Here is a 27,804-nt window from a genome sequence, read left to right as displayed (position 1 = left end):
ATATATATATATATATATATATATATATGAAGGTTCTATGAAATTGCTTTTTTTATTTAGTCAGACAATGTAAAGCAAATCTCATGGTGACAGGCATGGAATTTCATAACAGGTAAGAATTTAATAAAGGCCAGAAAAGGTGCTAATAAAGCTGCTGCAGTTGGGGTGATGCAGACACAGCGAGACAGAGACTTACCAGGGGAGCTCTGAGGGGAGGAGATGCAGTAACCTGGGTGGAGTAGTGGTGGCACATATGACATCACCTCCTCCTCAAATAAGCTGGAGACAACAGTACAGCATTAGCACAGGTGGATAAAATGGGAATTAAGACTTGTACTGGGAGTGGTGGGGCCCACTTTTTTTAATTTTCACAACTGACCAATAACCAGTCCCCTCACCCACCCACACACACACACACACACACAAACACAGGACTCACCTCAGCAGCATGACGAGGTCAGCGTCACTAGAGAGACGAGCCAGCCCAGTGACTCCCTCACTGCGAATAAACTGCACTTTCTCCCTGCGCGCGTGCACACACACACACACACACACACACACACACCCACACACACACACATACACACAAACGTCAGGGGGTAAACTGGCACAATCCATCAGGATTAAAGGTTAACTGTGTGTTGAGGTTGACTGATGATGATGATAATGGAGGTGCTGGAGGTGAGCATGGCTGGACAGGAAGGGGGGGGGGGGGAAAAAGGAAACAATGAAAGACAATAATAGGAAGGGAGAGAGAGACTTTAAGAGACGTACTTGAGGGAGTGGTTTCTGGCTAGCTCAGGTTGCCTTTCCTGCAGTATCTCTAAGATGTTGGGTTGCCGTAGAAACGCCACTATCTTGTCATTGTAGGCTGTAGGAATAAAGTGAGAGAATTTAGGAATGTGCGTCCTGTGTCTTGAGCATGTTCACACTTGTATCTATGCATGTATACATGCGACTCTGCCCGACTCACCCACAGGTACCACGTCATGGTACTGGCTCCGACTGGAGCCGCTGAAGGTGCTGGAGGGGCGGGGCATGACGGGCGGGTTGGTTTGGCGAGAGTCGTCCACTACCTGTGACAAAAAGAAGCACTACAGTTCAGGTTGCATCCTAGTTCTGAGACTGATCCACCTGCCAGTCATCACCAAAACCTGACCTCATCTCTACCACTTCAACATCTGCTGGATACCTGTTAGCTTTGCATGTTCTCGCCCATTACCAATAAATCTCTTTACAGCTCTGTTATCCATTTTCCAAAGCAAACCATGGGAGGTCATTCACACCCAACGCAAATTATCATGAGGGGGTGCAAAACGCTGCATCACCACAATCTTTCACTTCATTGGGGTATCACTAAGATGCAAACAAATAATTATGATGATGCTAACTACGACTTGATGTTGTACTGTTGCTGATTGTTGGAAGACACTTATCAAACATGTGTTCATCTTGTAAAAGGGAGGCTATGTAGGAATAAATATGAATTCAAAAACCTAATATAAAAAAAATTTTGGTGATGTTTTGTGAAACTTTTCAACTTTTATGACTAGATCAGGGCTGTAATATAACAATAACAGGTATTAGTATTTGTTTAGGGTAACAGAAAGGTAAAATTGTGAGAAAAATAACGGGCACTGCTGCTCTTTGGTACTGAGGTACTGTAACGCAGAGCTCATGTACTGTAAAATAGCTTTCTTAATTTGCTGTAGTATTTATTTTACTGCTGTCACTGATGTGTTTTCATTGTCTGATTATTTCTCTCTGTCTTTTTGTTTTCTTTCCTGTTTTCCGCAGATGTCAGAGACAGTTTCATCTGCCCGTTGTCAGTCAAAATGCCATTTTCTCCTCCCTTTAAAAATAATGAAAGTATGTTTGCTCACATATGTTTTGACATAGATGTACTGCTGTTCAGGCTGTTTCTGCTCAGGCCAGGATGACATTAAAGTCAACTCAACAAAATCAACATGGATTTGAAGTTGCTTGATATATCCATACCATTACAATGAACATTTAACCAGCTCAGCATTTAAGATTAAAGGCGGCTGTCAAATAGTCATAGACTATATATATCAGGAAAATTAAACCCAGGAGACAAATTACAGGTGAACTGGAAAATTGTGGAATTATTACGTAAATTTGGTCATTTTCTCAGGTCTCAGATTTTCCCACAAACACTAGAATGCTTCAGGGAGGAACATTTTAAAAACAGTCTCTGCTGCATTACTGTGCAATACACCAATGTTGTCCTGAAAGGACACCTATCCCGAGTCCACTACCTTAACCAGATACTTGAACCTAATAATGACTCCAGTTCTGTGGATGAACAGGGCAACAAAAGCTGTTTATCAAGTTAACTATGGTTCAGTGTGTTTATGGTAATCATAACACATCACTACTAAATCATATCACTACAAATATGACAATAGATAGAGGGATGCTTATCAATCCAACATAGAGAAACCAGGAAGAAATATCAGCCCAAAGTGTGGTACATATCTTTTTCTTATATGATCATAAGAAGAATCAATTAGCAGAATATATACATTATAGGATGTCATGCTTTATGTTTTTGTTTGATTATATGTGGATTCTTTTTGTCTGTTGTTGTTGCTTCTTATGGACGCCCATCCCCGAGCTGTGTCCTTAGTAAAGATTAAAGAAAAGAAAAATAGATCTAGAAGGACTGGAAGTCATGGCTGACTGGATTTGCTATTTTAGTCTGTGCCCACAATGCAGAGACCTATGGAGCATATTTTTTGCCCTCACAGTGGCTTCTGTAAACATTGCAGCGTTGTGTGAGCCTTAAGTTGACTCCAGGTGAGGCGTGTTGCAGTGAGGGGTAGTCTCTCACCTCCCCGGCACTGTGGCTGCGCTGGCGGCTCAGATGCTGGCGGTGGGCCAGCAGCCCGGTCGAGCGAGAACTCTGGAGGGGCAGCCGTGGGTCAATGAAGGTCGTGGACCGACAGTTGTGATCCACAAAGAAGGGCTGGACATAGAGGTGCACATACCCACAGTCATGCACAGATAAACTCCACTATGTGTACACAGAAACACATCTTCACACGCAGTGAAGCTGCGCTGAAAACTAATGGAGAACTGAGCAGAGATTCTAATCATAAAATCACTGGATGCACATGGTCTTCAGGGCTGAGGTAATCCTAGGTCAGGGGTCACAAACACTCACACACCTTCCCAGTATGGTCGTGCTTCATCTCCCAGCCTCGGGGAAGCTCCAGCTGCTTATTGGAGAACATGTTGAGGAAGGTGACGAGGTCGCGGTTGTGCTGGTAGCGCTCAAAGTAATGAGCGTCCCGGCGCACCTTACTGATCATGTGCTTCAGGCAGGTGTTGCTCGTAAACATGCGGTAGGCACTCTGGGCAGAGAGGGGGGAGCGGTGAGGTCATTACGGTGAGACAGGAGACAGACAGTCAAAATTCAAGACAATGTGAACAGTAGGAAATTTCTCAAGCCAATATTTTCATGATTAACGTTTCAGGAATTGAATTAAGACTAATCTGAATTAAATAGATTATCAGAGATGTTGTCTGTCGGTTACCAACTTACATTATGAAGAATCAGTGTTATGTTCTATAATATGTGACTTTTTTCACTGCTGTTCTAATTGATCTGAACCATAAGTGGCTCTGAATTTTTATTCAACTGAAATTTTTTGTTTATCTGTACAGCCAGATACTATTAAAGGCTAGTGAGAAAATATATGTGTATGATTATGTTTTAAAAAGCGGCTTGTTTGCATTTTATATTGATGAAAAAGAAAGATGGAGGCAAAGTCTGCTTATGACAAATTTATCTTTATGATAAATTTGTCTCTAAGTAATGACTGCATTCACTGATCATCACTCATGTCTAACTCATTAATCATATTTGTAACCTGTACTAAACTACAGTAATGGGTCATACACTCGCTGTGTTACGGTACTGAATTGTAGCACTACGTAGTGAAGTCAGTGCCTCATTCAATAACTGTTATGAGAACTCAAAAATTCAAGGGTCAAACTATGGAGTGGACAAGTGATCTTACATGCAGGCAGCTAGAGTTACATAAAAGAAGCACAGGGTCAAAGGTGAAAGAGGAGGTGAAGCAACTTAGACTGACAGGGTTTGAATGCAGCACGGTGAAGAAGTCGGGGCTGCACAGGAACTTGGCGCTGGGCGACTGGAGCAGCAGGGAGAGGCGCGAGCGGCCGCTGCCGTGAGCGACTGCGCTTTCTCGCCGGTATTCTGCAACAGAATCAATACACACTAGTCAAGCTTTGAAACAAGGAGACACTAATGTATGCAGCTTTCATGACAACATAAGACATCTGTTTCATTACAGTGTAGTGTACGGATAAGACTGTGGAACAAACAGCATATCTAGCATTTTATGTCACTGATATAAAAACATCTCCGTAGAGTACTGCTGTTCTGAGACCTTTGTGTATAAAATAATAGCTTTTTCAGACTCATTGCTTATTATAGTATTCCAAGAGATTAATTGTTTTCAAGAGGTCAGTCATTTAATTGGAGAAATATTGTTTCTCAGAACAGATGCACAGTCTTAGGAATAAAACCTCTATTTCTTTCTGTTTGTGTATTTGTTGTAGTACAACTGTTGAAACTAACCAGCTATGGACTGAGGCATTAGATCGCTTTCTGGTTCAGGTAACAAGTCAACCGAGGCTTCCTCTGTCCGATCACTGTTGGTTATGGTCCTCCTGATGCTCTGGTATCTGTGATGGAGAGTATAGTAAAATAGAGTGTTTCACAAGAAATTTACACTTAGAACATTGTATGTAGATTGCATAGAAAATTTTCAAAGGATAGAGAATAATACAGAAGCACTTTCCTATTCAAAGTCTTTGTATACCTGTGTTTATTCAAAGGTTCATAAAAACCTCAAGATGTAGAGAAACAAAAAGAAACCCACAGGCAATGTCCCATTAAAAGAGAATACATAACAAAATAAGTCTGAGTGGACATTTTTGTCAGCACGCAAGTTTTGTTTTGCTTCTCTAGTCTGTTAAAAGCCACTTTGGATAAAATAAACCCCTGGCTTAGTGAGCTACTGTGCACAGTATATACCTATACTTTTAAATATTTACTATTCAGAAAACTATGTTGGAAATTAAAGTACTTTTATTTTTACAAAGCCTACCTGCGGTTGAGCTGCTCCATCTGCTGAATGGAGTTGGAGCGGGTCAGGCCCTGCGGGGCAGGAGGTCCGGTGGGACGCTGCCATGTTGTGGTCCTGTTGACGTGGTCCACAAAGAAGATCCTCCCATGGCTGTCAATACGAGCCTCCCAGTCTGAGAAGCAATTAAAAGTGGATACAAGGTAATGTTTAATGCCTCGAGGAACATAACTGTAAATGTAAATACAAGCCAACAGTTGATGACGGATGATGACATTAACAACGAACAATCTCAAAGCTTTTGAAACCCTACTCTGTCTGGAGACATGGAAATACTTCATATTCAGGTCATCAAACCCAAAAATGTTTTACTGTTTATTTATCTTACAGCACATTTTATACTGAAACGCATTCACAAAATTACCTCAACTAGTTTCCACCTTAAACTGCAGTGAACCAATGGAAACATTTAGGTTTCAAAATATGGGAGATTTTTCCATATATAAATAAATGACATACCTAACATACATCCATAATAAACACATAACAAGATTCGTTTAAACCAATGACAGTCTCATAAAAACAGATTCAGAATGCCAGGGTTTCATACATCACAAACCTAAGGAACCAATCCTGTCAACTTGAGGGGACGGAGGGCGGGGCTAAATAAACCTGAAACCTTTTCAGTACAGAGAGGGAGAGTATGCATTAGCACAACCGCTAACACTGTGTCACCCACTGTCAGTTGCAAGCTAAGAAACAACATAAACAAATAAAAGATGCTAACTGCGCTAACCGCTCCGATCCATCTGCTAGTCTCTGGTTCTGGTCTCAGACTCCTCCTCTGAGTCTGGGTCTGACTGAGGCTCAAACATGTGGCTGAGTCTCTCTGATGTTTCCTCCTCTAACCATCTTGATACTCTCTGCTCTTTCACCTGTCCACCTGGAGGGAGCAGGTGGTAGGCGGGGCACAAGGCCTGATCCACATTTCTTAATGAGGAAGTAAGAGGAGATGAGCTTCAGACCCAGTTTTTAATTTTTTCACAGTTTATGTTTGAAAACCATGTTAAACAAAATATTAATCATAGCAGAGGATTTTACAGAGTTTAAAACATGTCAAGAGGAACTTTAACAAAATGTCTACAGCCATGCTAGGAGGTCTGTGATGCTGAGTCAAATGCTGACAATGCTAACATGTTGACGTTTAGTTTAGAGTGTTAGCGAGCTAGCATTTGCTAATTAAAGTAATGGTCACATTTAAATTTTGGCCTGCGCACTAAAGAAAGAGTCAGAGGATCACCAAAGTTATTACAATTCATCCTGTGGCGAACATGAATGTCTTTACAAAATTTCAAGGCAATGCATCTGATAATTGTCTTAATATTTAACTCAACACAGAAACTGCTGTGTCAATCGTTATTCTTTGAGTGATTTAGGGTTCATTTGTGGTCCAAGGTTTGTAACTTTAATTAGGGTCGCTCAGTGAATATGGACACACATGGATACAAGCACAGACACAAACACAAAGACACGCTACTACACACAGATGGTGATATACACAGATTAAGCAGACAAACAGTATGGTGCATGCAGACACACACACTCACTGGGGGGCAGAGGCTCGTCCACACGTTGGTATCGGTGGATGTCGTGACGTACAGAAGGAAGCGAACGTACAGGATGGCCGTTGACATGGGTACCTGAGCACAGAAAACATACAAAACACAGAGGGATTTTGTTTTAATTTAGTGGAAATGGTGAAAATATGTTTTGAACGTCACTGATGTTCAGTTAACAAAAATGTCTACTACAAAAAGTGAACAACGAGTTGCTTTAAACCGAGTACCATCCTCTCCGTCTGTTTCTGTGGTAACTTGCTCTGAATCCGCAGACCCCGCCTCCTCCTGTGGCTTTGTCACCTCCCCTTCCTGTTCTTCAGCCACGCCCCCTGCAGCCTGCAGGCTGAGCCTCCTTACACTAGTCTCCTCAACCTCCTCCTGCCCGCTGGCTGCCGCAGCTTCTCCTTCAGCCTCAGTGACATCAGTTTGCCCACCGCCTTCATCGTCTACAGCTTGAGTAGTTGGTGGGGTGCTGGGAACTACATCTCCCCCTGGATCAATGGCCGTCTCTGCTCCCTCCTCCGCTTCCTAAAAATATCCAACAAAATAAAAAAAAAAGATTATTAAAAGCAATGGACAAAATGAAAATAAATTTAGGGGTGGTGGTGACACAACTTAAGCTCACTAGTTGATTCACACGCAGTAAAATATCTGCACTGCTACTGCTACAGAATGTCAGTGTACAGGAAGTCTGTCAATCTAAATGGCAGCTCACAAAAACACCATGAGCAGCACTGGCTACATCACTCCATCACCAAGGCAACAAAAGAAAGCTGAGAGACTTTTGACTTCATGTAAATATGATTTGATGCGTAGGTGCGACGGCTCAAAGGAAGCAACATGGAACAGTTGTAGCAAAAACCAATGGAAACTGGTTCCCACTCTCAACCTCTGTTCGTAGAAATTCACTACTAGAACAAGACAAGTCAGACAAAACGCAAAATTATCTCCAACTGACTGAATAAAAACTACATATTTTACACCCTGCACTGAAAGTGGAATGACGGTGCTACAGTACAGTACTATGGTGCACTGTGACACAAACACAGCTGTGGCTAGGACCCAGCGGAGACTGCTTCTCAGTACAATGTGTGCACTGTGAAGAAACTAATGTCACTCAGCCACAGCATAACAGACTGAGCTAGGTTACATCCATTACCATCTGAGCAGACTATGCTGAGTGCCAGCCTAGTGGCAGTTTTGCAAGTGATCACCTTGATTCGTTTCAGAATAAACCTAACAAGAAGGTTTGCTAGTTTCAGTTGTATTGCCCCTTGTTACATATAGATGAACAGTATGCACATATTTTACTAAGAAGCAGATATCATGAGCTATCATGAGAAAAAAAAATGTACCATTTAAATTGAACTGGGACTGAATTAAGTTTATCATCTAGTTTAAGATACAAATGATCAGTAAAATGCACGGTACTGAAATGTTTACTGTACAGTCCGCACACTGCACAGCACTAATTATTAATGCACATTCATTTAAGCTTAAGTTTATTTATTTCAGTTGTGTCTTCCGTCACAGCTGATTAATAAGAGAGAATTTATCAAAATCTTTTAAAGTGATTTTAATTTTATCTTGCTCCTACATTTCAGTAGAAATTAATGGTTGTTTCATTAAGTGAATGAATTCAGAATAGTGTTTAAAGGTACCAAGTGGAGTTTTGACCACTGGTAGCACAATGAAGCAATGTTTTTATGACCCCATACTCCATTTGCTTGTATGGTGCAAAAACACAAGGACATACTGTACGTTCACATGTGCAAGCAGACCTGCTGCGCAATTCACATCAGAATCAGAATCCTGATATTGGTTTCACAACTGACTGTTGGTGGCAGTAATGAACAAATAAATGTAGCAATGCACCAACAAAGGCAGTGAAGAAGAAGAATGATAGTGAGCGATCATGAATGTGAGGAATGTATGATTATAAGGAAATGAACTCACCATCACACAGTGCATTTTGGTGAGAAATAAAATAATAAAATAAATAAAACATCTTAAAATATATTACACAACAGTTAGTTCAGACCAAGTTATTTGATTGGATGAGAGTCATTCCATGAGTGCTGATATAGAGTACAACAGCACTGGGACTTTTAACTACATGTGTCACTCTGCGTCACAGGTGTTCTATTAACCATTGATCAGCGTCACATTAATGGTCGTTATCTTTGTTAGATAACAAACTTTGCAAAGATGAAAATATTTCCAGAAATAACATTTGAATGAAATGATGTCTGGTCATCAGAGGAGGATGAAGGGAAGAAGCCTGGATACTTCAGCACACACCTGAGGTAACATGTAGACAAAGTAGCAAGCTAGTGTGCACTGTGCAGATCAGGAAAATGTTTATGTGTTGCATAGCAACAGTCAAGTACCAGTTATGGAACCATTTGTGTTGGCATAGCCAAATAAATGATGAAATAAACAAACAAATCATAATCTGTTGTTGCTTATTTAACTAATATGGCGCTCGTAGAACCGATGTTCTACGATCAACATGAATTTGAGTCTTAGGTTTCCTTCCAGACATCTGCTGATGTGATTTAGTGATTTGGACGGATGAAGCAATTTCAAGTCACCTGAAAATCTGAGAAATTGTGCTGAAAATGTTATAAATAACTGGCGATAAGGATAATGAATTTAAGGTTAATGAACTAACCACAGCAGTGGTAAGTGTGATTGGACAGCTCTCTGATGATGAGAAGACCGTCTGTGGGGCTGTTGCCATGGAGCAGGTGTCAATCTCTGATGAGGGTTCCTCGCCAGGGACCCTTCCTTCCTCAGTCAGCTCTCCACCCTCTGGCAAAGTGTTATGAGACACGGCTTCTGTGAAAGGAGCCTCCTCCACTTCGGAGAACACATCTGGCTCCAAAACATCTTCCAAGTCGAGACCTGTTTCCACGTCCACCTCAGGGGGCATGTCCTCTGCCAAAGCACATGCACCCTCGGGCTCCTCTTCAAGCACTGAGGGCTCTAGCTGCTCAGGCTCCTGCTGTAGCTCAGGAAATGGATCGTCTTCATCGGGACCGCCGACATCTAGAGGCGCTCCGTTCATCAGCAGCGGTGACAGTGGCACTGGAGAGATGTCATTGGCCCCCGACCTGTCTTCATCCTCGTCTGAATCTATGTGCAACATGGAGCTGAGCCTTGTGTTTGTGGGGAAGCTAGAGCGCAGTTTGGGTGAGGCTGCACCCAGGGGTCTTTCACCAGGACCCTTGGGGGCCTCAATAGCATCCAGACCCTCACTGAATGACCTTTGGAGCATTTCATGGCCCGAGAAGCTTTCAGGCTCCATGTATCTCGCCTCGGCTCCAACAAGAGGCAGGTCCTTTTCTACGCAGGCCGCAGCCCCACCTTCCCACATGCCTTGGGAACCCTGGGAGCCGGTAGGGGAGGGGCCTGAAGAAACCACCCCCGGAAGGTGATGTGGCAGGTCCTCATCATCAGATGGAGTCCCCGGAGCTCCGTTCAAGGATGAAATGCCAATGATAGAATCAGGAGAAGCACCTGCAGGAGGCAGAACAGGTTTGCACGTTTATGAAAACATATATATTTTATATAGAAAATGCAAATACAACCTAAATGCGGATTTACCGTCAGGCCCGGTTGAAGTGAGCTCCACTTTGAACTGCAACTGGCCGCTTACGTGTTCAGTGGGCAGGCGCCGACACAAAGAGAAACTGACAGGCTGAACACTGGACACCAAACAGAGAGGAAAACACCACAGAGGGATCTGACATTAAACACATCAAATGATTTATAGAGTATGTTCTGTGTGTGTGTGTGTGTGTGTGTGTGTGTGTGTGTGTGTGTGTGTGTGTGAACTCATGTTTACATGTTTGTCACCTACCCAGGTATTTTTTCTATAAGCCGCTGCACAGGGATAGTGAGCTGACCGAGGAAGCGTTTGATGATTGGTCGGCTTTTTGCGAATTTGTCCTTCACCTCAATATACAGGATGTCTGTCATTAGTGCTACGAATGTGTATTTCTGCAGAGAGGCAAAAACACACAAGGTGAGTACACTCTCATTAAGGTATTGATAATATATAGTTTGAAAGAAAGAGTGTGTCTGATGGTGAAGTGACGTCGGTGTGTAAAGCACCTCTCCATGCCAGATGGGGTTGGTGGTGTTAGCAATGATGGCTGATCTTCGTTCCTGTCCGTGATGACTGAAGATGGGGAATACGCTCCTCTTCCCTGGGTGGATGGACATCTTCAGGTACGGGTCCGGATTAAAAAACATGCCCTTCTTCAGGCCAGTGGCACGCAAATCTGCAACCAAACATCAGACACCAGTCTCATAACCAGAGGGCCAAATTATGACCAAAGGGCCAAATATGTAGGCGAGGGAAAAGAGGGACTGGTTCGTTCTTCTCTGCCTTCTGTTACAAAATCTGACCTGCAGATACATGACGGTCAACAGAGCAAAGTGGTTTTGGGTGAGCAAGATGCAAAAGGAGTTTTTGTTCTTGTAAACTCATTAAGTTAAATCTGATTTTGCCCGACTTCAACAGAAAACTGATAACATTCTTTGTCTTTCTCTGTCAGAAAAACACCTCTTTAAATTCCAATACCACTGTGTTTCCTGAACAGCTTTGAGAGTTTACTCTGGTTTTCCCCAAAGGAAGCTGTTAGACAAAGATGGAGATAAGATTACATCCAAAAGTCTGGTCTGTTTTTTGGAGGGCTTTGTTAAATTTACTTGAAGTTATTGACTCCACTTCAAGATTAGCTCTGATTTGTTATTGAGAATGATTACAAGAGCTATCTGAATAGCAGTGAGACACTTAAATATGCACTTTATAATCAGTCAAAATGTCTTCCCATATAAAAAAAAAAAAACTCACCCGTCAAAGTAAAGCTGATCAGTTTCCGAGGATGTTCAATGCCCACCTGCTCTGCCAGCCCCTCCACCTGGGAGAGAGGAGACAGTGTCACACACACTCTGCACACCACAGGATAAAAACACAGAGGACAAATTTGTATTCCAGGGACCACACACAGACACACACCTATGCCTGTCCTACTGAATTCACATAAATCTAAATACTAATACAGATGACAACCTGGGTGGCAGAGGGAATTAGATTCAGTGTGAGCAGGCAGCGCTGCAGCAGCAAGGATACACTGCTCACTGTTGATGTAGCAGAGAAAAATTACATTTCTCATATGGACGGCCAAGTGTCAGAGATTGATTCTGTCATATGTCAGTGTATGGTCATCAATCACCTGGACTGTTTGAAACATGGTATGACATATAATGACTCACTTGCCTGCCTGAACTACTGTGAGGCTCCTTTGTGTAAATATGAACTTCACATGACTACTGGCCACTGTTTAAAGGATACTGTCCATTTTCAGACCGGTGTCCAGCCAACCAGACAGTCACTGGTTTTATATTAATTTCAGTTCAAACATCAACTGGTAGAAACTTGAGCTCTGCTTAATGGATTAATTCAGCCCTGATTTTTGGTCCATTCAAAAACACTGAACACTGAGCACCACTGTTATATGTAAGCTTTCAAGCAGCTTGTCAAAAAATACTCAATTACCCACAATGCTAAAGCTGGGCTAAAGCTTGAGACTGTGCATGACTGAATCTCAGACAGACAGAGTATCTCCCTCTCTCCTCTCTCTCTCTCTTAAACACACACGCAGGTGGTCAGCTCTAAGTTCAGTTGTGAACGCATCCAAGATTCACTGGGGATGCATTTGAGATGCGATCATTCAGACCACATGTGGAGGTGTTCTGAGCCACATGTGGCCACATTCCTGTAGCAGTGAGAACGCAAAAGTTGTTCTGGGCCACACTGAAGGACCAACTACTCTACTGACGTCCTCTGCCACAGTCTGATTAGTCCCAACACAGTTTCATAATGCACAGAACATATTTGTACACTTCTGTTTCCTATTTTTGATTTATTTGTAGTGGCCCACCACAATATAAACACTGACCACTTTTTTTTACTATTTCAAATGGTTAAAACCTTATTTCAGTCATTTGCTCTGTCCATCCTTGCCCTCTCTCCCTCTCTCTCTCTCTCCCTCACAATCACAAACACATTGACATACTCGTCTGTCATACTGGGTATGGCTAAAAACAACAATGCATCTAGTCTGATGTACATGTTTATTTGCATTTAGAGCGAGGATCCGATCACAAGTGATCACTGTGGAGACACAGTCTAATGCCTGCTTTGAACTGACGAGCTCAGAGCTGTCCACTTGTGACCGGATTACCCGAGACGCATGTTAACAGCAAGTGTGAACGGGGCCACAGACCAGGACGGCTGGATTCTTCACGGTGATGCAGGGGGTTGTAGCTCGCAGGGCTCCACTCACTCCGTGGTAGTACTTGAAACAGATCTTGGTCTCGGCTGCAGAGGAAGCGGTGAAGAGTTCAGGGATAAGGAAACAAACAGTCTCTGCCTATTGTTGGCTGTAGAATAGTGTTTTGAATGTGTCATATGTATTGATCTTTAAAGCTCATATAGTGAGATTAATTGTAAATATAAGGTTAACGTACTGAAATTATCATTAAATTATATGAGCATAAGAATGGTTGCATATATGAAAGTGTACATGAAACTTTAAACCCGTATAAACTTGTATACCAGAAAAAAACATTCACATTCTAGATGATAAAATATTTTACAGTATAGTTCAAGGATTTATTTTTGATTGTATCATTAAGTATGAACTTACGCTCCATAAAGTAGGGCCCAGCCTCCAGCCTCCAAACAATCTGTCCTTTCTGGGTGCCATTCACCCCTCTGTTCTTACAGTCCCACACGTTAGACGGACTGGTTTCATCTGGAAAAAAGCAGAACTCTTGGTTAGACGTGAGTTTGTGTTAATTCTGCAGTTAGACAAATCATGCTCTTGCTGTTATGACATTTAAACCCAAAGAATGTTAAATCAAACAGCAGATGACAGTGCTTAGGCTCCGGACTCTGGTACAAAAAACCGCAACCAAGCTGCATCTGTTCCGCCTTTCAGTCAGTTTAGTCTGCAGTGTCTTTCTTTAATCAGTGAAATCCATTCCCAAAATAACCTCCCTACAACCTCTAACCAGAAGGACAAACACCAAACTTCCTCCGAGTTAAAAACAGGGAGGGGGAATTCCGCTGTACGTAGCACTTTTGCACACAGATTAATGAAGCACCAAACTCAGCTGACTGGTGGAGAGTTTCAAGAGAGGACTGCATACTGTATAGGTGTGTGTGTGTGCATGAGTGTGTGTGTGTGTGTGTGCTTTTGTGTTTGAAGTGGAGTGGAGGAGGGGAGGGCAGGTTGCTTATCATTGAGTGTCTGCTTAGTCGAGGAAAGTGGTAGCCCCTCTGGGGTATAAGACCCTGGAGCAGATAATGAAGTCGTGGCAGCCTTATGATCGATATGAAGTGACCTGACGCCTCGCCCGGCACCAGCGGTTTACACTATCTCTCTCCCCCACATAGCATCCCATCCGCAAGGGAAACTAATCCAGACGGGTTAAGTCCTGGAGGTCATCAGAAATGTAACTAATCATTTGGTAAACAAGTTCAAATGTAAACTTAAACTACATTCTTTTATATTTTATAAAAGAATGTAGTTTAAGTTTACAAGTTTACATTGCATCTTTTATATTTTATAAAAGAATGTAGTTTAAGTTTACATTTGAACTTGTTAACCGCATGGTGCATAGTGCCCAGAATCTCCTGCTGTGTGTTGTACTGTGGGTTTGTCTCATTACTCACACAACAGATCATGAGGGACAGCTCACAGGCTGCAACTCTCCCTGAACATTACTGTATTATACCAGTAATGACCTGGTGTCAAGACACAACTTTCACGTTATAAAGAAAAGGCAAACTTATGGACTCTGCAGTGATGTCCTCTCATTTAATTGTTTTCAGATTTTGTCAGACTGGATCAACAACTTTAATTCAGCTGTTAAAACAAATATGTTAGAAAAAGCAGGATGCTGATTTTTTTTTTAATAATTGATTTTCATCAGGGCAGTTCCTGTTTCAATCTGTATCACAGAAATGTGACAATGGTCAAAATTGAAGCATTAAACACCCTAGTAAAGGTTACACCGGATTCTACATTTCCCATAATGCCACCAGTAGCATCATTTCATTTGACCCTCCCTGTCTAGTGAAAACTCATGTCTTTTTTTTTTCTCTACATCATCAGAGATGTAATAAACTGACCTTTAAGTGTAAAATCACTGGAGTGCCCCTTTAATATTTCAGTTTTTGGTTGCCTTTAACAAACATCATTTCCCATTAACCCCAGACCATCACAGATTTAAAGTCCTGAGTGAGTCGAGGGACGGTGGCTGGTTCAGACATGTCTGTAATAACAGCAGGACAGACGACTGACGGGGTGTTGATGGGTTTTTTTTTGAAGAGTTGGAAAAATTTAATTAAAAGAGAGTGTGGGTGAATATTATGGATTTGGAAAAAACAAGTTGCGACGCAATGCACTGCCATGCCGTTAAATTTTCATGGGATATGTCGTTTTTTTGTCTTCTAACAAATTAATCATTTAACTTAACTAAGATTTCAGGCAAGAGGCAAACTCTGGGGCTGAAACATGAAGTCAACACGGAAGTGACACAAACTGCAGTTCCTCTAATGACCACTAGAGTCTGGATCCAACAGTGAGTCAGTCCCCATAGACTCCCATGTTAAAATGTCCAACTTTACAGCAGAAATAAACATATTTACAGCCTGGTACAAAAACTGTTATGGTCACGAGTGACAGGTGGGTGAGCATGCTTGCTACAAAGCAGCATACATGCTCAACTCCACACATGCCCCACTTTTCTGCCCATTTTTGGACCAGTACGGAGTTAGGGGCGGAGTCAGACACTGTCAAGATGGCGACGACGGGCAGCTCACTCTGAGCAGCTCACCCTGAGCTTCAAAGCCGCTCCTCAGAAACCAGTGGGTGATGTCACAGAGGCTACGTCATCTTTATTTACAGTCTATGGTTTCAGGTTGTAAAAGCAAGGTAGTCTGTAGTAGACACTCATTTGTCTTAATATTGTCAAAGATACATTGAAAAAAATGCTGAATGAGAGAAGCTAATGGAACAGCGAGTAGCCTGAAGGCGACGTCAGGACGTCAGCTCTTCACTCTGTAAGCAAAACTGCATAGAATTCATAGATTCTTAAAAACAAATGTGCTGGTGGAACACAGTTGCTCCTGTATTACTTTTCACCATGATGGACAGATCTGTCAGACAGTCTGAGACTGATAACCTTCTTCAGCACACAGGTCAATGAATTTCTCCCCTGTCAAATTCCTGTCTCTAAGCAGGATGAGCATAATTTACTGGAGACCACCCTGCTGGCCACCAAGACATGCATAGTTTGTGATGGTGTGTGTGTTATCGTACACCGAGGCAGAGCTGTTGCGTGTTGACTCAGCTTCCAGTCCTGTGTAAAGTCTCAATAGCTCCAGTTTCAGTATTGACTCGGAGATGGAAGCTCCTGCACAAGACTCTACCTGGCTATTCTCGGCTTCCAATAATAAAACACCGGGATCAACACTGATAAGCTTTGAGGACAGGTAGGGTCAAGTCAGCTCTGGTCCCGAGTGCCAGCAAGTTTCCAAAATAGTTCGGCAAAAAAATTTGGGAGAGAAAGCAAAGATAACAGTACAGAGGTAGAGTATTGTTGTTTGTTTCTGTTTGCTCTGCTGATTCTGATCATATATTAGAAAACATAAAGAATTTACTATCATATATAATAATATTCATCTGTTGTAATTTATACTATCAATCAGACTTGTAGATTTGAGACTCGGACTTGAGCCAGACATAAGTGAGATGTTGAGATTTAACTTGGGTTTGACTGCTCTGAATGTTGACTTTAAGACCTAGATACACAGACAACAGTTGACATGATTAAATCTTACTTAAAGCAAAATGGTGGTACATTAAAACATTAACAGGACAGCAAAAAGCATGCCTCGTATAGCCGCATACCTTACATAGTTACTATTAGCTATTAGCATCAGCTGTGCAATAAACTCCATCAGCACATATTTGAAAACTGTTGAAATGCTGTGTCATTTTAAAGTCCACACTCAAGAATTTCATCTTGACTTGCACTTACTTATGATGACCTGTTACTGGACTTGAACCAGTCCTCAATGACTTGACACTTGACATGGAATCACACTTGAGATTTGACCTCGACCTGCCCCAGTAGAATTAAAAGCAGCTCTACCAGCAACTATATATATATAAAAAAATAATCTAACCAATGTGGTACAGGCCGATCCAGTCGGTAGCATCCACTTCCTCCTTGATGTCCCAGGATATGACGAGGTTCTGACCACGGTTCAGAGTGTACTCCAGAGTTGACGCTGTTAGCGAGGACCGGCTCTGGGAGGTCACCAGGTCTGTGTCGCTGTTAGCCCGTGGAAGCCCTATGGGACTGCTGACGACAGAGACGGTATCGACAGCGGCCCCGCCCCTCTCCGCCAGGGTCCGCAGGTTCTCTGGGCTGAGGGTGTGCCGGAGGTGCGGGCTGCGCCTTCTTGGAGCTGACAAGTGTTCACGGCCCCCCACAGCCAGGTTGGGAGGATTGTGGGAACGGGTCCTGGGTGGTAGGACTGCAGTAGCGAGTGAAGGGCGCATGTTGTGTGTCTGATGAGGAGACAGCCACGAGAAGCGAAAACAGTTGATGAGACTGAGGGATGAGTGGGAGCTTCTTATTGACTGGGCTGGTTGACGATGTGATGAAGCATTTTGCTGATTTGTCCCTCGTTGACTCAACTTAAATCCTCATGTTTGAACAGCGAGAGTTGGTTTGAAGAGGTTGTCATTACCGGAATTACATGGGAGCCTTCCACACAGAGGCCCCCACTATCAGCCCTTCTGGTCCTCGCATCATAACACAAGTTAAAGTTGAAGATATCCCACGACAAGCCACTCTTACTCCATGTTACCCGATGGCGACTGGAACCTGAAGATGGGGAAAGAGGGAGAGACAGAGAAATCAGTCAGCTACAAAATTGCTCGCACACAACAACAGCAATGATTACATACCGTGAGTTGCAATCAACAAATGACTGAACAAGCATTAGTCACGAGGGGGGTTGTTTGCTGTCAAAGACCCTGTCAACAACACAAATAACCCTGTACAACCATTTCTCCTCGTCCTTTCTTCTCTGACAACCTTTCTAATGAAAGAGGAAATGTATGTGAGGAAGGACTTAATTATATTTGCAGAACTCGTAAGGAGTGAACGGTAAGGAGTAAACACAATATCCTATTTACTTTTTTGAATGATGAAACACTTAATTAAAGTCTATTATGTTCTTCTTGCGGGAACAAACAGATCTACCCCCTGTGGAGAAGAGTGAAAGTATGAAAATACCTCATTTGAAATCCATTATCTCTATGAGACACTATGAAAGAGAAATGTTTAAATCATCCTAATAACACTCTCTCTCTCACTCACACACACACACACACACACACACACACAAACACACACATCTCTGGTTTCTGTCAGTACAGGCTGCCTCAGTAAAAACAGAGAAGGGAGACAAGCAGCTGTATCTGCCTCCCAGGAAGCTCCTCAATCAACAAATACCAGTTTGGGAACTGTCTGGGGAGTGCTGTCAGACTCTCAACCAGAGCCATCTTGTTTTTAAAGGAAGGATGACATGTGACTTCAGAATCTAGCCAAAGGCAGCTGGTTTTAGATGAGCTGAGAAGCTGTTTTTTTTTTTTTTTTGGTTTGATAATATTCAGCTAATATGTGCCTAGCGCAGTCACTGGAAAACTATGTGGGCTGTAGTCTGAGCTAAGCCCTGATATCTTTGGCATTTTAAGTGCGTATACATCTCAAAAGCTGAGCTGTTCAGTGATGCTTTGAAACCAGTGCCTCCTCTGCAGGCCTCAGTGTGTGGCGTACACTGTTTGTGTCACTGTAATTAATGAAAAAGTTTGGACTGTAAAGTTAATAGCATTCAAACTAGCAAAACTGAAAACCCACAATCTAGACATCACTCCAATTCAGATGATGCAGCTTGTCTTACTGGAACTGTTTCACATGTTGGAACCTAAAATATAAAGCTAATACCAGCATCCGTTAGCAGGGAACAGGGAAAAAGAAGATGTTTGCCTTCAAGCACCTCTAAAGCTTATATGTTACTGTATTTCTTTTATGTAATCTGTACAAAAAACAAAATATTAAAACAACTGACAATAGGTGCATGGACTTTTTTTCAACTTGAACCCCCTTTTTTTTATTCTAAAATATACTTGGAATGTAGAAAAATGCAGTACATTTATCAGTGGATTACTTACTGAATGATACTGAAGAAAACCTAAAAACGTGATGATTCTCATGTAAGTTCTGGGGTTAAAAGGAGGTAGAAAATGTGTATGAGATTTGACTGAGTTTTGGCTCTCTCTCTGTTAGGCCGTTTTTGATGCAAACTGTGGAAATTATACGATAATGATTTTAAAGTACCTTACTTGGCTCCATGAACTATGCGTCAAAGTCATGGCTGCTGTTTCTGCAACCACACTGTTGAACATGTTGGTGATGAGCAGGTCAAACTACAACTAACCTCCTCTCCACCTGTCCCTTTCATCTCATGCAGTATTTTTTGCCTCACAGTTTTAAAAACACCTGCTTTGAGTGGTACGCTTCAACATGCTCTCTGCCCTCAATCCACTGCACCCACTAACAACTTCCCCTGCATCATCTATCAAAGTGACAAAAAGAACAAAACTGAGGCTGATTCAAAAACAGTCGGGAAAACCAACAAACAACTTCTTTTTGTAATAAGGGAGATAATCTTATGTTTAGACATAAATTCTAGACTATTTTGAGTATGAATGGGATAATCTAGACTATGCACATCTGTTTAACTTAATTCAAGTGTATGTAACTTTACTTGTATTAAAAAGTCCCATATTTTACAATTACAAGTTTTGATATCCATAAGAAGATACATTTATGTGGAGCTCTAGTAACGACAGGTTGACTGTTTTCTGAGTGATCCAATAAAAATGATCCAATGAGTGGTCCACTAAAAAAAATGGCACATTTCAGGTAAACAACTCCTGCAGGGTGGGTCCGGGTGGGTGGGGCTTGGGGGATGGGTGGTGACTGCTTTGGTGTGACATCACAAAGATACAGAAGTCCTGACAGCTGGTTTTAAGGCTCAGTTTCTGAATACAGGCTGTGTGCATTTCTTTGTGGACTGAGGCTTTGATACTTTCACAGTATTAATATAGAACCTAGATCTGCTTTATAATCAAACTACACATGGACATCTACCTTTAGACTATATGGGACCTTTAAAACAGAATTTTATCTTATCTGGGGTTATAGATACAAGGAACATATAATTGTTACAGGATGTCCAATATGTTTTAACACTTTAAATTTAAAAAACATATTTTTTCAAGTTTCAGTATTCTGGCTTGCATGATGGTATATTCTCAACTTTATCTTGGTATAAAATAATTTAAAGGTTTCCACTTTTGTTCTTTTTGTTTAGACTTTTGTTTTGTTTATTTTTTTTTCAATCTGTCACATTCCAGTGAGAACAATAGTGGTTCAGATACAAACCTAAAGTATCAGAATCCTTCTCTACTGAAACCAGATCAGAATATACAACATATGCAAAATGATGCAGACACTTCACGAAAAAGGACTAACGTTGTCATATGTGTGAAAAATTGTCTAATGTACTGTATATATGGCTCTTGAGCATCTGAATCAATTCACTTTGCATTTTGAACTGACTGAACAGAAATTATGAACTGGCCTCTTCGCTGATGTATGTGAATCAGCTGTGTTTCTGGACAACTCAGGACTGATATTGAAATAAGATCCTCTGCATTTGACATGAGGAAAGCCTGGACATCCCTGACTCAACAAGATTACCAGAGCGTGGCTCCATCACACACACACACACACACCACATACAGGGATTTATGACAGAATAAAACCTTCATCACAGATGCAGGAATACGTAAATCCTGCTCACGTGTTCACATGGCCTCATGGACAGTCATATAGCACCAGCAGGGACAGGCCATTTCCATAAACAAGCAGCATCTTACTGGGTTGCAGAAGAAACAAAAATAAGTGTATATGTAACTGCTGAGTTGTTATGTAAGTGTTCCTGTGGTCCAAGTAACCCCCTCCTAATGTTTGCGAGGCATTGTCTAACCCTGATGTGGAGTGGGAGATGCCGTGGCTGCACCAGTCCCACTCAAAACAGAGTCTGTCTACCAGCTACAAACAGCACAGACCAACACATGACCTCAGGAGGGGGGTGTTGAAAAATGTGGACGTGTTCCAATGCTTTTTCCTCTTAAAAGATTCCTGTTTCCCATTATAATCCTAATTCAACTGCTCTGCACAGTTTTGACCTGATGAGGGATTAGTGATTGATTCTCAGGAAATGGACACAGATAAACAAGGTGTTATTTGAGGACCCAAAAACTGAAAACGTGTTTCTAATTCTAACCATTCTCTGTGATGATGTTAAATCGGACACCTGTCTTGCAAAGAGCGTCATTTGAGTATCGTTCTGTTATCAGGCACCAAATACTTTGTGCTCTGCACCACTGTGCAGTGAATACTAAGAAGAAACACATCTGCAGCAGAAGATCTGATGGAGCATGGCAGAATATGCTGGATTGTTGTTTTCTTCTATCTTGTCAGGAGGCATTTCTTCAGAGAACTGGATGTCAGAGAGGATTTCAAAGTATTTGAGGTTTACAATAATGTCATTCTTTGTGACAGGTCTGTGTTGGTGAATGCAGCGGCTGAGAAAGTCTCGTCTTGTCTCGTGTCTCATGTCACAGTCATGACTGACACACACCATAATAGCAATATGTCTATACGCCTCCCCTTACACACCCCATGCCAAGAAGACGTATTGAATCTTCAGATGACTGCACAGCTCTCCTCTGCACACACAAACACACACGAGTTGAAAACCTTATTTTGCCACCGTAGAGTATATACTGCAGTGGCAAATTGTTTTCATAAACCACTGAATGCACATGTGTGTGTTTGTGTTTCAGTTTGCATTTTACTGCTAAAACACTCAGCCAGTCAGTCATGAAATCAGCAATATTGATAATTCACCCTTCTAAGAAGAACTGGTTGTAATATATCTTATCCCTCTTTATCACAGAGCTCTATTGTTGTCCAAAAACTATTAACTATTAAAAACACATCACTGAGCCGCACTGGTGCACCAGGTGGCATATTCCTTCATCACCATGAACACACACACTGTAGTTTATTTAGCCTCAATCCCACACACACTTTCTTGCTGCCCCAGTACTCGTGTATTAATCTGCAGCTGTAGATACTGCGCTTTAAGAAATAGTGATTTAAGTGATTTTAAAGCTCCACATTTTCCTCTTCTCCTGTGTTTTATTTGAAGTGTTGATCCATAAGAAGATATATTTGTTGTTTTAAGAACCAAAAACAATCTCAATGTAGTTTTACATCTCCTCTCTCAGCCAATCAGAAGAGAGGAGGCTCTGAGCCTCTCTTCTGATTGGCCGACGGTTTTCTGAGTGATCCAATAAAAATATAGTAGATATCAGGTAAACACTCAGAGAAACCAAATTCTGCAGGGTTGGATGGTGGGTCCAGGTGGGCGGGGCTTGGGGCATGGTTGAGGGCAGTGACTACTTTGTTGTGACATCACAAAGTTACAGAAGTCCTGATGGCTGCTTTTAAGGCTCAGTGTCTGAATACAGGCTGTGTGCATTTCTCTGTGACTACTTTCACAGTATTAATATAGAACCTAGACCTGCTTTATAATCAAACTACACATGGACATCTACCTTTAGACTATATGGACCTTTAATAAACAAAAATTCCAAACATTTGCTGATTCTAACTTTTCACAACTGAGAATATCTTTGTTTGACAAAACAAAGATATTATTGTTATTATTATTGTTATTTTTATTAGTGTTATTTCTGACACTTTATCGATTGAACAATTAATGACATAAAATGAATTGAGAGATTAATCAATCACGAAAATCATTATAAGTTTATGCCCTTGTGTTTTTGCCAACTGGACATGTGTAGTGAGCAATAGATACTGTGATGTCAGTAAAGGGATTCCTTCTTCACTCGCTTTTTCTCTGTTTTCTCTTTCTCTCTGCCTCTGTGTGTGTGTGTGTGTGTGTGTGTGTGTGTGTGTGTGTGTGTGTGTGTGTCCGTGTGTTGGTGTCAGCAGAGGGACCCCTCTGTGCCCCTGTGGAGGTGACTGCAGCACTTTACAGCCTGACAGAACGGGCACCTTGGGGAGCTGGCACACACACACACAGTGGCACCGAGGTCTTATTGTGCCTCACTGACACATAAAGTTAAGAACAAAACACACAACCAGTACGAAGAAGATTTACACACTGAAACAAATGAACCGCCGCTCGACAAAGCCAGAAACAAACACCCTCATCCATGTTTACAAACTGTTGCAAACTGTTGTTATGACTCAGGAGATGGAGACACATCCTCTTCATGAAGACACACAAAACCAACTCCTTACTGAGCTTCAAATGAACCTAGAGGTTGATGAAGGCTAAGCACTCCACCTGACTACAACTCACTGCAGTGAGGCCTCACTGGAGGAGGCTGCTTTGTGAGTCATTCTGAGAGAACACAGGCTACAGCGTCCGTGCCAGAGTGTTCCTACTTCCCAGAAGAATTGCAGCTCTGTCCCGCACGGGGTATTTCTTCGAACACATCGGCCCGAGAGCACTGGCTGGGATGAGTCACTCCTCAGGAGGTATCCCTCCATGACAGGCCTCGGTGAGCTGAAAACGGCATTTAAGCCAGAAGACTGATTGATATGGCCCTCTTCAAGCTTACAACACTGACCTTTCTATAAATGGGGATGTGGGTTGTACATCGATTTATGAATGGCCTAAAAAAACTGTACACTATGCAAAGGTATACCGAAAGATCTGCTAGAAGCATCTGAGCCGCTGAACAGACTGATCTTTTTTTTTTCTTTTCCTCAACCCATATTTAAGAATCAGTTCTATTTAGAGCAATGACTTTCGGGTCAGTCATTATAAATTCAGGCTGTGCAGTCAGTGCACACTGTTCAAACCCACATAACTATGTTTGAAATTCAAGTGGAAACCCCAATGTTTCCAAAAATACCAATTATGTCACGCTGGATTTTGGGGGAAATGTGAATCAAATGATACAACAGAAACTGTGTGTGTGTGTGTGTACTCACTGATATACAGTATGTACTATCTAACAATATAGTATAGTAGATAGTGTGAAATAAGATCATTTTAATGATCTTAAAGCCACTTAAGTGTAAACAAAGGGGCGATACTCGATACATGTTAACGGGCTTGATGGATGAATGATGACCTTACATTAAGCAGTGAGCCAGTTAGTGACATCACTGCAGGGTGACACAACTTCTATGCCCAATCCCATTTTAACTCCTGACTCATTAGCTAATTCAGTTTCTTATAAACGCTTTACAGCATACAGTCCTTAAAGTGGCCATCTTGAAGATTTTAATTTAAATAAGTGTCTTTTAAGTCACTATCTATCGCCGAAAGAGGTAACAAAATGGTGATTGAGCCTATGACCCACTGATGAAATAACATAGAAGTCCTTGCGTTTTATAGTTTTATAAACTGGGTGTCTTGTATGACTCACCCGCAAAATTACAAGGAGTTCTGTCTGAACTCCTGAGTGAGATAACACACAAATGCCGCTCGAAAACAAACCTGCAATTACCATGTACCGGCTCAGGTGTCGCCAAAGGTAACAATACACAGATCTTCGAGATTGCTACTTTAACGTTTTTGTTTGATGATAATCAAACCCTCAATCAAACACTTCACAAAGTGCAAGCACCGTACGTCATACTCTAATGCCGGGCTGAACAATGAATCGAAATATTATCGAAATCACTGCAATATCCAAATCGCAGGAGCTGCAATTTTTTTGACAAAGGTAAAATATGTCACAACAGACGATAAATGAAGCATTGTGCTGCTACAGAGATGTGCTGCACTACAAATCATGTTTTCTGGACGTAAAGGAACATTGCTTGTTTGTTAAAATCCCCAACAACAATCAAATCATCATCATCATCTTTTTTTTCTTCAGTGAAAATGGAATGCAAAAATGAACTTTCTAACTGAAGTCATGACTCATATCGCAACATAATTGCAATATGATATTTTTGCATATTGTTCAGCTTTACTCACTGTACAGTGTCAATACAATACCTTCTGTATCCATATTAAAACAATACTATTTTCAACACCTTACTTTGACTCTCAAAAGCTTAGTGCTTCATTTAGCAAAAGAAGTCGATGTTGAATGTCACATTGTCTGTCTACACAAGACCACAAATCTAAATGATGCCAGCTTTCAGTACTTGGTGCAACAGATGCATTATAGCTGGTAATTAATTAAAGTATAGGTTTAGTATGCAGCCCACGTTGCATATGGGTGCTGCAATTTTAACCTAAGATCAAACATGGAATTAGGTTTAGTTTTAAGATCCTTCATCCGTATAGACAGCAGGATTCTTGTTTGAAATAAGTTCATACTTGGAATATGTCAGAGTGCAGGACGGATCAAAACGTTTAATCTTAACAATACAATCACATTAACGACAGGCCTTTTTCACGGAGGACATTTGAACACATCAGAGTAGGAAAAGCGCAGATGTAAAAACTGTCAGTTTCAGGGTCTAGTATTGTACATGCTGGCTCACTGTCACACTGTCATGGCTTCCCAGGGACACTTGAACAGAGCAGAGCTATCGTTAATGTTGGTAACGCCTCTTCCTGCTATGACAAGTCAAAATGTCTGCTTTGAAAAGAGCCTATTTAATGGCCCTGCACACCCACCTAGGTGTCTTCAATTCCTCTCTCTGGTTAGACCTCTACTCTGGTAAAAGGTTGGGTGAATCTGTGCTGAAATATTATGTGATGTTGCCAAATGATTTGTACTCAGAGGGATTATAACAAGGTAAGTTGTCCTGCTCTGACAGGTGTAACTAAACTAACAAAGGAGTCAATGAGATGTCAGTCAGGAGCAGTTTGTGCACAGCAACATATCCAAACCCCAGGAGAGCTCATGATGGATTCTCATAGTGACCCTTCACACTGCTTTAATCCCGCTCTTTGATCACTTCAGTATGGACTGTGGTGACACAGGGCAAAGGACAGTTCCTGCATGAGTGAGCAGCACATATGCAGACGTAGTTATGTGTAGTGGAAGATGTGTTCAGGTGTACGGACAGCTCTTTTCCTACATGTTTAAGTGTTGGCTATGTATCTTTGATACATTAAATGGTGTAAGAAGATTTCTACATTTTCTCACCCACTTTCCTCAACTTTGAGTTGTAACACGAAGCCCATAACTGTGGACCCTGCAAATGAGGGCATTTTGGATTCCCTGACATTTCTTTCACCCTTTATTCGTTCATCCACAACTCAAAAACTTTCTCATCAGGTATCATACACAACTGACACTACAGATTCTGTGCACAACCTGAACAGCATCAAATCCAAACATTCACACACACACCCCCCCCCACCCCGTCAGATTCTGTCAAGGGAGGAAATATGTTTAAATCAAAATTGTATTTCTGATTGTTCCAATTCACCTCAGACAACAGATTCACTTCATGTGTTATGTTTTTGAGAAAGCTGTGCATGCTTGCAGTTTTACATTGAAAGCAGATCACAGCGAGGTAAAAAGCAATAAGCATTTTATGCACTGTAAGATCTCAAGAGGGAATTTAGCGAAAGCACTGCAGGACCATATGGCTGGATTATAGCAGCCAATCTCAATGATGACTGTAAAAATCTTTGTAAACACGGGCCACTTTCAGGACTGCTGGGCATCTCAGAGCTAAGAGAGACGTGAAGGTAACCCCCGCTTATAGCTAAACCACGTCAGCAAAAATCACGTTACATAACAGTTTGTCTCCAAGTTTAATCATTTCAAATCAATCTGTGCGCTGCCGAGGCCGCGCACGGACGCTTGGCGCACATGACTGAGCAGGCCATACAGGGACCGCACTGGCGGAATGTGCAGGTGTCATCGCTCACTATTGGATTACTGTGGGAATTCCCTACGTCATTTTCTTTTTATGCATCTCTTTCACAAGACGAATACATGAATCAAAAATCGATCAATTATCCCCTTCAGCACAGAACTACAACAAAAGCAGAACACGACTCGCATAAGACGACGCTGCAGTTGTTTAATGACATATTCCGCTGATTTGAGCATCACCATCATCATTATCACTAACAGTACTGGAAGCCACTAACACCTACACGGTCTCTCCATTCCTGACGGCGCACTGGGTGGCAGAGCTTACCTTTGGCGCAGAGGTGCGGGATGGAGGAAGACGGTGTACTGGTGATGACAGCGCTGCCACCAACACCTGCTCAGTGGTTTCTGCGCGGGGATATCACGGTTTAGGTCGTTATCCCTGCAGTCCAAATGAGGCGAGACGGGCGGGGTGCCGCGCTAGGGCCCCCCCACCCCTCCCTCTCAGATCCCGAGCCAGGGCAGCTTTGGGCTCGGAGTCACGTATCGAGACGGCATCCCTCTGAAAAGCTGCGGCGCTGCAGAGACACCACGGCCCTCCTCGGCAGCAGCGTCCAGAGGTGTGCGCATGAACTCCGACACCACCTCCCTGCACCTTGTCCGTACAGGAGGCTGCTGCTGCCGCTGTGGGCTTCAGGCGTGCAGCTCATACATGCATCGCATCCTTATCCCCCCCCCCACCCACCCCCCCTGCATCGCAATGCGCTGCAGTCAGTGCCGACGTCCTCCCACCAGTCCCGGCAGATGCACAAAATCTGACTGGGCAGAGCATGCAACCGCTGTCAGTCCAAAGTAGAAAAAAAACGTAGCTTACCGGAGGATGGCGTAATGTTTGGTTATTTGCAGTGGAGTGACTCTCCTTGCTGGGGGGCGCGGAGGGATTTATTTAGAGGATTGTAGATCCTGAGATGTGGG

The 27,804-nt window shown here is 42.2% G+C and overlaps 1 protein-coding gene across 2 annotated transcripts in view; it reads right to left on the bottom strand.

Annotated features, from left to right (window-relative positions):
- Nucleotides 1-27,532, bottom strand: part of hecw2a (HECT, C2 and WW domain containing E3 ubiquitin protein ligase 2a) — a 42,575-nt gene extending 15,043 nt beyond the window's left edge. Inside the window, exons 1-20 of one of the 2 annotated variants that reach the window (XM_023409209.2) lie at nt 27,158-27,532; nt 17,031-17,737; nt 13,480-13,587; nt 13,057-13,151; nt 11,622-11,688; nt 10,877-11,046; nt 10,623-10,762; nt 10,367-10,467; nt 9,432-10,279; nt 6,985-7,285; nt 6,746-6,838; nt 5,163-5,313; nt 4,631-4,737; nt 4,122-4,246; nt 3,192-3,377; nt 2,855-2,989; nt 974-1,076; nt 775-871; nt 440-523; nt 197-279 (exon numbers count right to left, since the gene is read on the bottom strand). In XM_023409209.2, coding sequence (XP_023264977.1) covers nt 197-279; nt 440-523; nt 775-871; nt 974-1,076; nt 2,855-2,989; nt 3,192-3,377; nt 4,122-4,246; nt 4,631-4,737; nt 5,163-5,313; nt 6,746-6,838; nt 6,985-7,285; nt 9,432-10,279; nt 10,367-10,467; nt 10,623-10,762; nt 10,877-11,046; nt 11,622-11,688; nt 13,057-13,151; nt 13,480-13,587; nt 17,031-17,409 — 3,373 coding nt within the window. In that variant the 5' untranslated portion in view covers nt 17,410-17,737; nt 27,158-27,532. The remainder of the gene's footprint in view (nt 1-196; nt 280-439; nt 524-774; nt 872-973; nt 1,077-2,854; nt 2,990-3,191; nt 3,378-4,121; nt 4,247-4,630; nt 4,738-5,162; nt 5,314-6,745; nt 6,839-6,984; nt 7,286-9,431; nt 10,280-10,366; nt 10,468-10,622; nt 10,763-10,876; nt 11,047-11,621; nt 11,689-13,056; nt 13,152-13,479; nt 13,588-17,030; nt 17,738-27,157) is intronic. The other variant, XM_087174819.1, reaches the window with a different exon arrangement.
- Nucleotides 27,533-27,804: the final 272 nt, after the last annotated feature.

Source organism: Seriola lalandi, unplaced genomic scaffold (genome assembly GCF_002814215.2).
Source record: "Seriola lalandi dorsalis isolate HSWRI2012SDOR001 ecotype SW California unplaced genomic scaffold, Sedor1 jcf7180002054385, whole genome shotgun sequence".
NCBI lineage: Eukaryota > Metazoa > Chordata > Actinopteri > Carangiformes > Carangidae > Seriola > Seriola lalandi.
Note: the sequence above shows the minus strand (reverse complement) of the source record. Positions and strands in the feature narration are given on the sequence as shown.